General features: G+C 44.0%; 1 protein-coding gene and 1 long non-coding RNA gene across 3 annotated transcripts in view; one reads left to right on the top strand and one right to left on the bottom strand.

Moving 5' to 3' along the window:
* Positions 1-16,848, bottom strand: part of Pacrg (parkin coregulated) — a 422,656-nt gene that overhangs the window by 185,091 nt on the left and 220,717 nt on the right. For both annotated transcript variants that reach the window (NM_001389238.1, XM_087581084.1), the window contains one exon: positions 8,630-8,801. In NM_001389238.1, the coding sequence (NP_001376167.1) occupies positions 8,630-8,801 (172 nt within the window). The remainder of the gene's footprint in view (positions 1-8,629; positions 8,802-16,848) is intronic.
* Positions 1,092-13,623, top strand: LOC148006972 (uncharacterized). The gene is made up of 3 exons (XR_015649446.1): positions 1,092-1,304; positions 9,771-9,908; positions 10,545-13,623. It is a non-coding gene; the product is annotated as an uncharacterized LOC148006972 (long non-coding RNA).

Genomic DNA, 16,848 nt, shown 5'->3' with positions numbered 1-16,848 from the left:
TTTATCCCTTCACACTGGTCCCTTTTCCTTTCTGATCATCCATTGGATGTGATTCTAGGAGAATATTTTGGTTTTTCTGAGTGCTAGTACTCAACCTTCTTGAGTCACTGTGTTCTCTCCTACTTAGCCACAGCAACTGGAGACAGCTGGACACTCGCCCTTGACTCGTGCTATCAGCCAGGTGACCTCAGCTTATTAGAGGTGTCCTAACGAGGGCACTGTCTTGTGCCCCTTCACACATGGATTGCCACTGTTTCTGTAAGTTGGCGCAGCCAGGGTCGCCTCTCCTCTAGCAGGTCATTTCATAAGTGCATGCTGCTGGTCGTAAACAAAAGTATCTCACTGGAGACTTAGATCAACAGAAATTTACTCTCACAACATCTTCTGATGGACAGGAAGCATTGTAGAATGATGTCTTTAATTGGGGTTGCAGGATAGGCATCTCTACAAGGCACTTTTACACAAGACCCAGCACATTAGCAGATCCGAATGGCCACATCATACGTTTAAAAATGGCATCTTATACATGTTTCGGTGAGAACAGTTATGTTCCTCATCAAATTTACTTTGGAAATATTTGATGCATTTCTCGTGTAATAAATAGCCAACCCATTAGATGCTGTGGGGACAGAGTGCTGTTTAATATTATATTCTAAGTGACATAAGCTGCAAAGTTCTGCTGGAGAGAGAGAGTGTGGGTGGAGACAGAACTGGAGCTGGGGGCAGGGCTGTAAAAAGGCATAGAGATAAATCAATCCAGGAGCAGGACAAGTTCTACAGAATGGTTAGCTTGTTGTCATACAGGCCAATGGAGGCAGTCAGTGAGGAGGTGACAAACTTGCTGCCACACCCTAGGAACTGAGAGACATCACCAAGGTGGGCGGGAAGCATACACTGAGAGGGCTGGGAGATGAAAGGTTTGTCTCAGAGTTAAGGTGTAATGGTCTGGAGTGGAAGAAAGCATGACTTGAGGCATCATGGGGAGGGGCTGGAGTAGGGAAAATGGAGAGGGGTCTTAGAAGGGAGGGATTTGCAGCAGGGGTGTGAGAGAAATCTGCATGCAACCCCGCCCTAGCTGACTTCTGAGAATCACACAGGGAGGAGGTCCCCGTGGGCCAGATGAGCCCAAGTGGAAAGATGAAAGCAGCAGATGAAAGGCGCTTCACGGTGTCCACCACAGGGAGGCAAGGCTGGGCGCCCGCCCGCGGCGCAGGGTTAGCTGTCCACCAGACTGGAAGTGACAGTCTTCTGTGGAGCATAAAAGGACACGGAGGCTCTGAAACACACTATGCATAATCTCTAGGGTAGGTTTGGACTCTGGGGCCCTCCTGAGGTGGGACAAACCCTGCACTGAGTCTGGCTGCTAAGCAGTGACTAACAGTGGGAGGTGTCGCTTTCAGTATGAGGGGACCAACTGCTGCATTCTCTATGGGAGAGACCCTTGCTTTCTCTGCTGCTCTGACCCGCAGGGTCAATCAGGCTGGGTTCCTGAGTGACGCACTACAGCTCCCCCACCCCACCCCCAACTCCGAGGAAGGAACACTTCCTGCTTTAAGTCTCTCACTGTGTTCTGCCCCTAGGGCTTAGGGAACCAGTTGCTATTGTGAAGTCTATTGCATTCCGATTGGCAAAATTTTCTTTATCATAATCAAATTCTTTGTTTTTAAAACTATAAAGGGCTCTTTCTGATAATTTCAAGATATGGAGCAACATTCGAGCTTTGATCTGCTCAGTTTCAATTTTCTTGACATTATCACTTAGAATTCATTCTTCTGTTGGTGTTCTATGTTTGAGATGGCCACTTGGTTTGATCTTCTTTAATGTACTTTATATTTCAGGCTATATATTTCTTCTAAAGTAATGCCTTGTCACGCTGTACAAAAAGCATATTATTTGAACCTAACGTCTGCAACATTCTTGTGAATGTTTGTAATTTTATTGCAACATTTTCTTTATTTGCGCAGCTAACATGCTTTCTAATGTATAAATAATTATTGTTTTTTACTTGGCTCATGATTATTTACAAACACACGTCTTCATTTCAAAATAGAACTGTAAGCTATCATTTTCAAGATTGATTTCTTGCACAACATTACAACTTACATTTTGAGCCTTCCATGTGTTTTATATGATTTCCATCTTTGATGCTTTCTCTGAGTCTTGTCTTGGGCCCAGAATATGGTTGAATGGATGCTTTGCATATGCTGTGGCAAGGGTGACCTGTAGCTATACACACAGCACCAAGGCCCAGGCATGGTCCACATCCTGACCCTAGCATTTGGAAATCATGTGACACAGCAGGCACCACCTGCCATCTTACATAACTGAATAGGAGACCATGCCCTCTCCTCACCAGGGCTTGCAAATGGGGCTGCAGACTCCCAGGGCTGCTGGAAGGATTGGCTGATTCAATTCCAGAAAAGCCCAGTGAAGGCTTGCAGACTGAGAGCAGTACAGGATGTTGGTGCTGCAGTGAGAGACTTTTATATAATTTTCTCAATTCTGTTCTTAGCTGTTCGTGAAGAAGAAAGCAATATGGAGGCCTGGGAGATGCTTCATAAATGAAGCCCTTGCGGCATAAGCCATGTGGGTGTGACATTGCACCTGTAATTCTAGCTCTTGGGAAGCAGAGGCAGGGGATAGCTGGAGCATGGCATATGGCTAGAGTAGTCTTATTCAGGAGCTCCTGGTTTGACTGAGATGGTTTATGGGACTCCACAAACCTGAGTGAGCACAGGCTTCTACATGTGTATGAGCACATTCACAGACATCTACAATGCATGCACACATCTCTCCCTACCTAAAGAAGAATAGTATGTAAATGATCTTAATCATATCCATACATTTGGTAGAACAAATTTAATTTTTTTTTAGGTTTATTTCATGAGAACGGATTTTCTTTTCATCTTCCAGGGATGCCTATAAAAAATGACAATTTTTAATTTTTGTCTGATTTTGCTTTTGTTTTGAGACAGTGTCCTGTGTAGTATAGGCTAGCCTCAAATTTGAGCAGCCCCTGACCTCTATCTTGAAATTCTGACGGCAACATTTTATAGGGGAGGGATTGGGTCACACACAGAGAAGTGTAACTTGTTTTGGCTTACAGCTTTTGGTGGCAGCTGCATGTTGCAGCCAACATCCAAGCTGAGAATTAGATTCTGGTCTGCTAGTAACTAACCTGCTAACTTGCTTAACTTAATGCTAACAAAGGAAGTCAGTTTCTGTCCAAGGCCATAAGGTACTATTCCCCCTCTCTACAAAATGCCCTTTAAGAACAAACAAATCTAAAGTAAATATGCATTGAGAGATGAGACTAATACAGTATGTTCATAAAGGAACAAGACACTAATTAAAAGAATGTCAAAAAAAAGCAAGAGTTAAGACTGACCAATACAAAATGTTTTAAGCTTGGGAGATAAAGTCCAGGAAAATTTCTAGGATGTAGAACTATGAGGCAGAAGACTGAAAAATAAGCAAGAAGCACAGAGTTTAGGGGATACCAACTTGTAGTACACAAGGCACTGCTTGGGAGTTCTGAGGCAGGAAAAGAAAACAGAGAAGCCATTAAAGTAACAGTGCCTGGCAAGTGTCTACTACTGAGATGTGTGGCTCTCAACTCCAGTTTCCCAGGAAAATTAATGGAAAAAGAACCAAAACACATCAACATGAAACTTTTAATCTCCAGAAATAACAAGAAGATCCAAATATTTTGAGAGATTGGTAGAGAAATGACAGGCAGATGAAATTCAAATTGTAACTATTTTTTTTAAATCAGGGTCTCTCTACGTAGCCCCGGCTGTCCTGGAATCCATCTAAGTAGCCCTGGCTGTCCTGGAATCCATCTAAGTAGCCCTGGCTGTCCTGGAATCCATCTAAGTAGGCCAGGCTGGCCTGGAATTCAGAAAGATCTGCCTGCCTCTGCATTCTAAGTGGTGGGATTAAAGGTGTGCACCACAATGGCCGGCATAACATTTTTAAGACATAGCTTGGCGGGGCTGGGGATTTAGCTCAGTGGTAGAGCGCTTGCCTAGGAAGCACAAGGCCCTGGGTTCGGTCCCCAGCTCCGAAAAAAAGAACCAAAAAAAAAAAAAAAAGACATAGCTTGGTGAATCACAGAAATCAGACCTCAGATTTCTAAGCAAAAATGATTCTCAGCACTACAAAACTAATAATCTAGTTTTATGGATTTCTCCATTTCTAAGAACTAAAAGATACTTGCTCTTCCTGGAGTCTTCAGGAAGTTGCTGGAAGGCATGCCCTAGTCTAAGGATAAGGAAGCACACTGTCAAGTTCACACATATGATGCCAGAGCACTTGGCAGGTCAGGGGACACATGGTCCTAGCCAGGGTGACAGGATGGAGGTCAAAGTATTACTGACTCCATAAATAAAACCAGTGGGTTATCTGATATCCTGAAGACTTGGAAAACAGCATTCTCTTCCTAGGTCTTAAGATACATAAGGAGATTTACAAAAGACTGGAATCAAGCTGGCAAAAAGAGAGCCAATATAAGGTATTTAGCACAATAAGTTATATTACTAGTGTAGTAAGTGACTGAGAGTGATTAATGAAGTATTAAAAATGGACTGCTCATTTAATGAAAATTGATATAACTGTACTGTACAGCAGGAAGGAACAAAGGTACGTTTATAGAAGAAAGGGAAGTTTTTATCAGCACACAGGACCATGAGCTTCTAACAGAATGAGTCTCCCTCACATGCTCCTTAAGAAAGAAACTTTTCTCTTGTAATGCGAGAATCCCTTCTCCAATCTCTCTGTGGGCACAACAGGTGCCTTGTGTTTCTTTCTCTTCTTGCACACAGCTTTGACATTGCCTCCCCTGCACATCACATGCTGTACCATCTGTTGTGATCATGCACGGCTACTCAGAGTGTCTATATATTTCTGCAATCATTCACATCATGGATAAAGTGGAATCTCTCCATTCTATAAGTAGAATGTAGAGACTTAGCCTTCATTGACTTCCCACAATTCAGCCAGCACCTGCTGTCCTGTGCCAGGCTTTCATGGACGTGTCTGGGCACGTAGGCTTCCTTTCTACCATGGCTTGTTTTGCTGTGACATCTCTGGTCCCTCCATGTCTACACTGTCCAAGGTTTCCCAGTCTGTATTGCTTGGTAGAGACTCTAGATCTAAAAGCCAAAGACCAGATACTGTAGGACCAATGAGCATCTTACCTCTTTGGCGGAAGGGATCTATGGTCTACTCTTCCTCCAGAGACAGAGGGCATCAGTAGCTAGTTGCTCTTTACTTTAAAATTTTACTTTAAAAATGTTTGTGTATGATGTGTGCTTGTGTGTCCACGTGTATGTGCATTCCTATATGTGAACATGGGTGTGTGTATTCCATATAGTGCATTAGAAGGTCACAGGGAAACCTTAGGTGTCCTGCCCTTGTCTTCGACCTTGTTTGGGTCAGAGCCTCTTCGTTTTGCTGTTCCCATGTGCTTGCTATGGCTCTTGAGCTTCCAAGGATTCTCCTGTCACCATCTCTCATCCCAGCCCAGGAGCACTGATACCACAGACATGCACCGCTGTGTGAGACTTTACAAGGGTTCTGGGGGTTTAACTTAGGTCCTCACATGTTCCTGGTGAGCATTTTATCCAATGAGTCATGTCACCTGCTCCAAATTTTACTTTTCTAAAAAGAAAATAAGCTAAGCACTTGTGCCTTTAAAAGTATCTTTTCTTCATGTTTAGGTAATGTTTTGTTCAGTAGAGTCTATGTCCGGATTGTATTTTGTCCTCTGTGAACAGATTGCAGAGTTAATTTTCCCAGCTGATGTAGCTGATTTCATGTTCGTCATCTTTATCACGAGCTTCAGTGCCTCGTTCCTTCTTTGCCTCATATGTTGACTTGGAAAGCTTAGACTCCAGCTTTCCTGGATTTTGAACCATCACAAAATTATCATGCCATTTTGTGTAGTTGTGAAACTCTTTCCTGCTAAATACTTCACTTAACTCTTAGGAGTGGTGACTCTGGGTCCTGAGGTTTACGAACTTTGAGGTCCTCCTTTGGGAATCACACGGGTCTTGGCATCCTTGATGTTTTCATACCTGGGAGCACCCGGTGCTCAGGATGGTTCCCCATCCACTAGCCTCCCTTTCACTTTGCAGCCTGCTCTTCTGCTGTGAACTTGAGGCACAGATCTACGTCACTTCCTCTCAGCGAGTTAACCCATTTTGCTCTGCCTTCTTAGGTAGTAATTAGCACTGTTAGCTGGTGATGGCAAGGTTAATTTCTGCCCCTGGATAAAGATCACAATTATACTAATAGTGTGGCTTAGAAACAAGGTACACACAGCTGTTCCTTGTTATGCCAATTATGTACATTAGCCTGTTTCTAGATCAATTAGCCTCATCCCAGAATCCTACCTGAAAGAGGCATTTTACTCACAAGGCATTTCTCACTGAGGACTGAAACTTGCATGATGCTGCATAGAGAAACAGCGTTTTTCCCTGAGAAATGTTTGGCTTCCAGTGACAGGATGACAATGGATATTTGGTGACATCATCTTGGACTGCCATGCAATGGTTGGCACCAAGAACAGATTGTCTTGGCTACTGGACCTTGTACTATTGATAATCCCAAGTCGAATTGACTGAGTTCTTAGTAATGTTTCTGCTCATCAGCAAATAATGGCCTCTGGTTATGTGGGCACCATCAATTCTGTCTTCATAATGCTCTGCTCCTTCAGTTTATTTACGTGTCTTCAAACACAGACTGAGCAGATCGACAGTCCCTTCACCTAGGGTTGCCACTTTCTTGTATGGTCTGCTTTCATTGTAAAAAATAATCAGAATATTACATAGGAACTGTCTCTCTGCTCTGCAGTATTGTCATCAAGGGAATTTGGAAGGCTCCCAAGGAGGTGTGCATCCTAGCATGCAGTATTTTAAGGAGTAGGACACTTGATCTGGACTTCATTGTTCTTTCCATGGGTGTAGGAGGAAAGGGAAGTTGGTGCCCATTCTTGTTTATTTGTGAAACTTGCTATCATCCTTTAAGAAATGGATTATTCCAACTAGAAGTGAACATCGTTAAATCAAGTGGCCCAGTGGAGAGAGCAAATCACAAGCAGAAAAGGGTTGAGTGAGTTCAACCTTGTCTCGTTCCTGAAGGCCTTATAAAGACTCTTTCAGGCAGCTGATGGATGAGGGAAGGGCTGCTGGCTGCTCAGGGCCTATTTGAAGGACTTTCCCTTGTCATATTGGGTTACTTTGACCCTTCTTTGGTAGAAGTGTGAACTCTCCAAGAGTTCAAAGCTAGAAAGAAAGTTCCAGAGCTGACTCTGTGTAAAGAGTGATGGGAGGTGGATGCTGAAGTTTCAAATCTTAACAAGACTTACTTCAAATCAGTGAAAGATGACCATAAGCAAAACCATGTGATGCAGGCTCTGGGCAGTGACTCGATGCCAAACTCATTTGTCCTTGTTTTGTTCACAGTATTTTCTCAGAATATACCCAAGATAACTAAGGAGGGCCCTGAAACTCTAGAAGCTCCAGAAGGGGCCTTTCAGTCTTTGGAAAACAGTTGGCAGGGATAGATGACACAGCACATGAGGGAGAGAGGAGAGGCACGGTACCAGTTATGCTGTGCAGGCCATGGGGTGGCTGGGTCCAAAGTTGGCAGGTAGGAATGTATGGGGTAGTTCATAGTATGGAAATGGCAGACCTTCATCATTTGTGGCTTTTCCAGAGGCTCTGACCCTCCTGATTTTAATTAGAGGTGACAGTAAAAGCCAGAGCAAGCCACTCTGGGAATGGTGGTGACTGGTGAGGAGACAGGACCGATTCTTCTCAAGTCTTGATGGTGAACACCAGGTTGCCCTGTGGTGATTCTGTTAACTTTCTTCACAGGAGGTAAGATCAGATGCAAAGCAACAAACAACAACAACAATAAAGAAAACAACAACAAACAAACAAACAAACAAAACCAACAACCTAGTTTGGAGCCTGGAGAGCTCACAGGACAACTTTGGAAAACTACAGAAGAGGCTGCTCTTAGGCAAGCTGGAGGCAGTCATGCTTGAGCAAACTGTAGAGAGGAAGCTTGCCCTCATCCTGTAACCAGAAACACTACCAGTCCTTGTCTCCTAAAATTACCACAGGAACCCAGTGTAGCTTAAAGATTCCCTGAGCTGAGAAACTATTTTCTGTGTTCCAGATTCCCCTCTGCTCCCCTACAAGTTATGACTTATTATCTCACAGATATTCTGAAGAACTGTATTTCTACTTGACTTAAAAATTTAAGGTGCTATTTAGAGGTGCTATTTAGCTGGGGTTTGGCTGCAGAACATATAGAAGGTCACATACTTTACCTCCGAGTGGACAAGTTAGAGTCTGCACCCCCTGTCAGGACCATGTTGTATCTTAAATTACTGTGACTCTCACTGGTTTGGTTTGTTTGTGTTTGAGTCATGGTATGGTATTAGTGATGAGAAAGATTTTCGGAGATTTCAGTTGTTTGGCCTCAAAAGTCAATTTATAAAAAATCCCCACAAAGCCTTGGGATCATCTCGGTCTGTTGTGTTTTACTGCTTAATTAGCAAGTTGTCAAACATGGCGCTGCGAGACACAGACAGGCGCTTTTTTATGTGTTCACTTACTTTTTATCGGGATAATGAGCTGCGGAATGACAGGTAGAATCTTGTTCCCTCCATGTTCCAGCATGTCGTGGATTCCTTGCCGAGCAAAAAACTCATAGGGAAACGTCATCTCACAAAGCCCATCAAAAAACAGAGGCAGGTAATGATGGTAGTCCAGCTTCTCAATCTCTACCTGGAAGGAGAGAGGAGAAACAGCATATGAAGACAGCCATGTGCAGGCCACAGGCTGAGCAGGGCGGTTGTGCAGTGCTGGCCCCTGTTGTGTGGAGGAAGCTGCCTCAGACCTTCCGGGAGGTGTGACTGACCCTTGCACCCAGTCACCTGAAGGTGTGCCGTATACCTTTGATCTCTGAGCAACGAATGAGGGCACATTCTCAACTTTCAAATCTCAACAGTCAAGTGTCTTGGTCACATCTCACCTACACTGGGGGCCATATTAGTAAAGCGATGATTTTGTTAGGATATTTTGTTTGTTTGCTTACCATTTGGACCAGTTTTGTTCTTGAATGCTCAGATCAGGATTCAATATGGGGACATTGAAAACACATGGGTAAGAACAAAATGAAAGAAAGTCTGAAGCAGTTGACACTGGTAAGCATATTTCTAACAAGAACCTAGTAAGGGATATATATGAATTTATTATAATGTAGCTGGCCAAAAGGCAATCACAGTCACATGTTTCCTAGAATGCTGGTGCCACTAAGAAAACCCCGATCATTAATGGATCTTTCAGCACACAAGCCAATCTCCCCTTGGCTGCTTCTGGAGGAGCAGAGAGAGATGTGTCTGTCCCCACTGCTGTATCCCTCATCCTCAATATCACCTTGGGTACAGGAGATGAAGACTAAATTCTAGGGCAGAGAACTGAGGTGGGGGGATCACGCACATGGAAGAGGGTGGTTTCTGCCTAGTTCTCCACCGTGTAGAAAAGCCAGCCTGACTCGTCACTAGCTAGGTGGTGTCACTGTGATAGCGACTCAGCCCAGACAAACTCATCCACTCTGCAGGACCTCGGTGGCTGTCCCAGTACAAGGTCTTTGTTTCCAATCCTTTATCAAAGTCCCCAGTTTCCCATGATCATCTAATTAAGTGACCCTTGAGAAATGCCCGTCTTGTTAATAGGCTGCTTTCTCTCTCTCAGCTTTCTGGAGTCTGCTGCAGCACATGTCTGTTACCTCCAGGGTGTGGACAACCAGGAGCTAACAGAGTTTTCTTCAGGGTTTACTGTGAGTCTGGGAGATTCTATGTCTATGGTTCCCCAAGCCAATCACAAGTGCAGGTAGATACAAATCTCGGATGCACTTTACATTCCTTGTCAATTTACAAAACTTGCTTGACTTTGGGAAAAGTATTATGGGATGGCTGCTGAGTACTAATGTTCTCAAGGATCTCTGCACAGTCAAAGGTGTTTCTGGAGTGATATCATGCAAACTGTGGGGAAATTACGGCTGTATCACTCGGATACAAATGGTACAATGTTATTTATAAATTTACTTTGTTACCTGATCCAGAGTCAGTGCCTCCTATAATAGTTTTACTTATATTTTAAGCATACATAAAAATATAAGAATTTCATGTCACTGACCATAGCTATTCTTTGTTACTGAAACTTACACTTTGTCTGTTTTTCTCTTTTGCACATCGTACTTTTACATGTGCCCTATATAATTATCAGGTTTTGAATTTGAATATGATCTCAAACTGTATTTTCATATGGTAACTTAAGCCATTTATAGGTATGGCTACCCTGATTTAACATCTATCATTTTCATGGTTGCTGGTTTTATTTCTCACATTTTTTCTATTTCACAGTTTTATTTGGTAGATTGTGTTTTATTTATGCTGAGCATTTTTTCAGTGACTTTGAAGACAGAACTTGTTGTTTAAATACTTTAATGCATCCATCCCTTTCCAGGCATTTTTAGATAAAAGAAGGAGATGAGGAAGTTGAAACTCTAACAAGATCACTGACATGCCACGTTTCCTTGCGATCCTGTTTTTGCTTCCCATGATTCGAGGCAGCTATACTATGACTCCGCGTGATGGCAGGGTTCATGATTCCAGGCCCTATCAACACTGCCCAGGTGTGTTTAGCACAACAGCACTATCAGGTTTAACTAGCGTCCTAATTGTCAATATGGGAAACCTGACGCACAGGGTGTTTAAACCACTCCCCTAGGGTCATCTGAAGCTCGTAAATGGGGCTAAAGCTGGGACTCAAGCCCGAGCCCCCTGGATGTGACATGCTGCACTGCCCTCAGGCTCTCTTGTTGAGCACACTGAGGGTCTGCACTGCTATTACCTGGAGATTGTTCCTTGTCCACGTCTTCCTACTCTTTATCATTACCAGTGCAGTTGGATGAAGTCTATTATTAACATCGCTATGACGGACTCGCTTAAAGTGTCCTGTACTGCCCATCCCCTTCCTCTCTCTGACTTATGTTTTGAGACTTCCGGCAGGACTTGCTTTCCTCCTCCATGTTACAATGCTTCTCTGACTGACCGGGGTTGATTACCTGCTTGACCCTGTTTTCAAAAGCTGTGTGAAGAAAATTCATAAAGATAGAAAAATGAGGGAGCAATTGAAGACAGGGAAATTAATTTGATGAAAGTCTGGGCGATGAGATTGACAAAGATGAGGGTCATCCCTGTCACTGACCACAGCCATGCTTTGTTACTGACATCTGTGAATAGGTCTCTCCATGGCCTGTTTGTTACCCAGCAGTGCATGTCTGCTTCTGTGAGAACTCGCCATTGCCTGTTGACAACACAGACTTCCTAGCTGAGCGACTCTTTGCCCACCCCACTCCTAGCGTATCGTTGTCAGGGCTGTCCACTAAATACAAGGTGACATCACCTGTGTGCAACTTTCTGCTTGTATGTCTTCTAGGGGCCCACGTTAGGAGGGTAATACTGTTTTCTGTGGTCAAACTTGCCTAGGCCTTGGGAAGTTCTACTGAGGTTCACTTAGCACAGAGAGCCTCATGCACCTGGGTTTTAATAATGTTTTATCTGACTTTTGACTTTTCTGTTTGTCTTCCTTTTCTTTCTTCCTTTTCTTCCCTCCCTCCCTCCCTCCCTCCTTTCCTTCCTCCCTCCTGTGCTTCTTTCTTCCATTCCCCTTTCCCTTACATTTTTCCTAGGAGCAATAGGACCATTTCCACAGTAAAATATTTCAAAAGAATCCTCTAGAGTGACTCCTGTAGCTCTCTACTTTCGCTTTCTCTCTCTTTACTCACTTTCCCATTGATTCCCTGATTTCTTTGATCACGGCCACCAGTGATACCTTTTATCTAATCCTCTTATCCCTCTCTGATCACATTAGTACAATACAGGTAGCCCCATGAACTTATCCCTTCCCTGGGCCTCCTCCACCACACCCCAAATGCTGAGTCCCTCCCATTCCTTTGGGGGCCAGACTTCCACTCTCCTGATCAAAGTCCCACAGGGTCTCTCTGACCTGTGCTTTGGTTATGCTCACATCACACTTCCCTCTCCAGCACGGGCAGTGCTCAGGAGACTCACCTGCCCCCACCCCTTCCCATGTGGACATTTTCCTTGGATGCACACTACTAGAGGTCAGGTTGCAGGAACAAAATACTAGTGGCTGGGTACTCAAAACAGGCACTTAGGGCTGTGGGAACAGTGCCTGGCAACATAGTGAAGTCCTCCAATCTCCACAAAAAGTCGGACAAAGTGCACAAAGCCAAGTGTAATGGTGTGCAAAACCAGATGTGGTGGTGTGCAAAGCTAGATGTGGTGGTGTGCAAGACCAGATGTAGTGGTGTGCAAGACCAGATGTGCTGCTGTGCTACTATAATCTCAGCTCTAAAAGGACATAGACCAGGGAATTTCCAGGGCTTGTTGACATTAGATGAATCAGGAACTATAGGTTTAGTGAGAGTCTCTGTCTCAAAAAACAATATTAACCTCTGACTTGTGCACTCATGCTTATTTGTACAACACACACACACACACACACACACACACACACACACACACACACCCCTTAGACACTGATTTCCCACAATTATGGATGCTGGAAATGCAGCATCGGGAAATGCAAGGTCAGGTGCTATTGAGGGCCCTCTCATATGCTGGAGAGTGTACTCCACCTTCCCTCATAGGGCCGTTCTGTGCGTGTAGAAAGTGGACTCCATGTCTCTGCCCTTCTCAGACAGACACCAATGCTTCTGGACTCACGTGACTTCTGTCATCCCCATCTAGGCCTGGCTCTAACTCCAGGTTCATTGGGTTCAGCACCTACACATCCTGGATGGAGGGGAGTGGGGGCGATTCCTTTCATTGGACACTTCTCTTACACCCACAGCTCTGTGACACCGTGTCCTCTAGCCTAGCCATCAGCTCAGTGAGGCCTCTCTGTCACCATCTACACCCTCTATACCCTCTGTGATATTCCCTAAACCTATTATCAGCCATTACAACTCCTGAGCTCTGTCCTTCAGCAAGTCTGTTACTGCCAAGGAGGCATGCTCCACATGGCAGGCTTTAAATCTCTCTCTCTCTCTCTCTCTCTCTCTCTCTCTCTCTCATCTATCTATCTATCTATCTATCTATCTATCTATCTATCTATCTATCTATCATTTGTTTGTTATGCATTTATGTGTGGGCATGCCTTGGTGTGCTGGTGGAGGTCAGAAGACGTCTTTCAGGGATCAGTTCTCACCATCCATCATGTTGGTCCCAGGAATTAAATGCAGGTTCCTGAGCACCTTTACTTGTTGAGCCATCTTGCTGGGCCCTGCATTTTAACTCTGACCTCTGGCCCTTTGTTGTAAGGGCCTCAGATGCCCACTCAGCTGAGAAACAGTGATGAGGGATGAGGACCAGTGTTCACCCAAGGCTGGGCTATGGTCAGGGGCCCTGGAGGCTCTAGAGTGTTATGTTGACCCTGAAGCAGTTAGGAGTGTATGCATCCCTGTATGTTTTCACATTCTACAACTCTATTCCTATAATAAAATGCTTTTGTTCTATCTGTGTGGTTGCAATGTTTATTCATATCTCAGGAACTTGAATATTTCATGACAATATTTTTGTACCTTAATAGACAACCAAAATGGACTACTTAATACTTAACCTGCAATTCACTAGAACTCATGTTGAGTTCTGATTGGCCTGTGTGCTTGAAACTCTACAGGTGGAAGTCCCTCTTTTCCATAGACCCTTCAGGCGCAACCACCCTACAATATGTCCATGTTGGCAGTGACCAGGTCTGCATGGTAAAAATCTAGATGTTGAGAGTATTTATGCTTGGCCTTAGTCTTTAAAGAAGTGGATGAGGAGGGTCCTTGTTTATAGGATACAGTCTCCTAGCACGGTGCTGTGCTGTATAGAGCACGTCTAAATTTCTACTCTTGTTGGTTCATTTAGTTTTAAAAATGGTTCTTCATTGTTCCAGCTTTGTGGGTTTTTGATCATAAAGTGACTCCTTTAATGCTTAATATAATGTGCATTCTTCGAGAATCTCCCGGTAGTCTAAAATTTGATAATCTTTTAATTAAAGCCTATGAAATCCAGAAGCAGAAAAAATTCTTTGAACTTAGACATAAACATGGGCTGTGTTGGATATAGGTGCCACACTGGTTAGCAGCCCTTCAGATGCTAACCCTGGAGATGGAAGTGTTCTTACACACAGACTCTTCTTTTGAATTTGTGGAGACTTTGTAAGGATCACAGTGCTTACAGCTCTACCTCCCTTAGCTTAGCAAATACAGTGTTTTATCTCCATAACAAATGTGCCAGGCAACAGTGCCGTGCTGAATGGTAAAAAGCACAGTGTGGTTAGCAACTTCTGGAACATTCCAGCCAAAGACCATCACATTTTCTGCGCCAACCAGTCAATGAAATACAGAAAATATCTGCTGTCGCAATCCACGCAATAATTCCTGAAGACACTGATTACAATTAGAAACTGAGGTGTAAAGGCATAATTAGCTACGTATGTATTATGGACTCATATGTACTTACTATGACATTTCTAAAACACCCAGAGGCAGCCACTGACTTGTTTCAGGAAGTCTTACAAATTCTACAAGTGTTAGGCACTGTCTGTAGATGAGATGTGTAAAGCAGTCCACATATATGGGTCCTATCTTCAAATGTACATAGATACAGTCCTAGTGATTAATTTAAAAACCATTTCAGCCATTCTTTGTTTTAGCTACATTAAATATATAACAAAACATGTAATGTTGTGTGTATACCTTTTGATGCTAGGAAGTTTTTAACATGAAAAGTACTCTCTGGCATAGAAAAGGAGCCGGCGGCAGGAAGATGGCAGTCAAGACTGAGATGATACCATAAACTGCCAAGGACTCTAAAACACGAAACAGAATGTGCTAGTAACACAGACTAGGAACCGAGCTGAGCTCTGGAAATCTCCAGACCCCGGAGATGGGGAAGACATCCCATCACCTGAGGAAAGTGGAGGGTTCTGGGTGGTGACAGGCAACCTCAGGAGAGATCAGACTCAGGCTGAAACGGGAGTGCTGAGCCCGGAGATTGTGGGGAGAGAAGGGAATTGAACAAGAATGCTCATGCAATGAGGGAATTTGAAGGTTGCTTCCCTTGTGGCATGGGGACAAGGCGGTGTCTTTCCTTCATCCGTAGAAACAGATAACTTGATGAGAAACTCTCAGTGGAGAAAGTCTCTGAGAAATGAAAGCCCACAGGGTGTAAAGGTAAGAAGTCAAGTCTCAGATAATGGCAATGACATTCATAGGGCCCAGATACAAGACAAACGAAAGGACATTAGCACTTACATAATGTGGGGGGCAAGAAGCAGCCATGCGGAGGGGGCAGCTCCCGTGGTCACATGTGCCCACTGTTAAATTTCTACCAATCACTAACGAAAGATGGAGCCCTACTACTCACCAGACTTTTGGGCATAAGGAGTAAGCTTGGGGGCTGGCAGCTCAAAATAAGAGGGTGAGATGAAAAGGGAGGCTTCTAAAATGCTTTTAAAAAGTAATGAGGCTAGAGAGATGGCTCAGTGGATAAAGTGCTAGCAACATATGTATGAAGACCTGAGTTCAGATGCCAAGAACCCATGTAAAAACATACAGTACATTGCAGCTATAATCCCATCACCCGTACAGGGATCTGGGGGATGGAAACAGGAGAATCCCTGAAGGCTCGCAAGCAGCTCACTCCGCTGGCATAGGCAGGGGTAAACGACAAGACACCCCACCTCAAACAAGGTGAAAGGCCAGTGGTGGCACTTGCGGTGGTTTTCTGAGCTCTGCACATGTCCCACGTCCCCTGGCACAGGTATTCACTCACCTGAATACCCACATGCACACATACCAAATACACCTATGTATTACACACAGGTGTAAGTTAAAATACAAGAGAAGCAAGTGATATTTGCTGAGAAGAAATAATAGTATCCTTCACTTAAAATTGCAGAAGCCAGATTCCACCACACAGTGGCCACAGGTGTGGGGAGGACGGGGATCTGGATCACGTGACTGTAGCAGTAACTGAGGCATAGGGGAAACGACACACTGGGAGGGGGGCGGGCAAAGAGTCCCTCAGCTGGGACAGACTTTCTCAACTACTGGGAGCTGCACGGCAGCAGGAAGATGGTAGGAAAAGCCACTTCTGAAGAAATAATGGCCGAGAAGCTTTCATAGTTAAAGAAAAGTTCATGTGTTCAGATGAAGGATGCGGATGAAGAAAAACCCTAAAAATTTCAGAGATTTGAAAGCAACTAGAGACAACTGGCAGGCTATATACAAAAGATCAAAATTAAACTCAAGTCACTCGTCTCATTAACAGAAGCGAAGCCAAGAACTGGTAAAATCCTTGGACATTCTGGGAGAACAAAAGCCCTTCTGCCATAGTACCACCACATGGTAGATTTACTACAAACTAAGGAGGAATTCAGTGCCCTTAACCAGCACTGAGGGGCCATTTCTCTAACCTGTGGCCCATCAAAAGATGTTTTTAAAGGTTGACCAAATATAGGACAATGATGATGTACTAAATATACTTTTGAGAAGTTGGCAAGAGAGAATAACCACGAGCTATACAGCTTTCAGAAATCATGTATAAAGTGGAGCCCTGATGTGGGGCAGCAACAGTGGGAACTTGAGGGAAACCAAGTCACAGCCAGTCTTGGAAGCAAGGACCTTTGCAGCCAGTAATCATATTAAATTGCAAAGATCTCCTGAAAAATAGAAACAAAGTCGGCTTCC

The sequence above is a fragment of the Rattus norvegicus genome, chromosome 1, assembly GCF_021556685.1.
Source record: "Rattus norvegicus strain SHRSP/BbbUtx chromosome 1, alternate assembly SHRSP_T2T, whole genome shotgun sequence".
NCBI lineage: Eukaryota > Metazoa > Chordata > Mammalia > Rodentia > Muridae > Rattus > Rattus norvegicus.
Note: the sequence above shows the minus strand (reverse complement) of the source record. Positions and strands in the feature narration are given on the sequence as shown.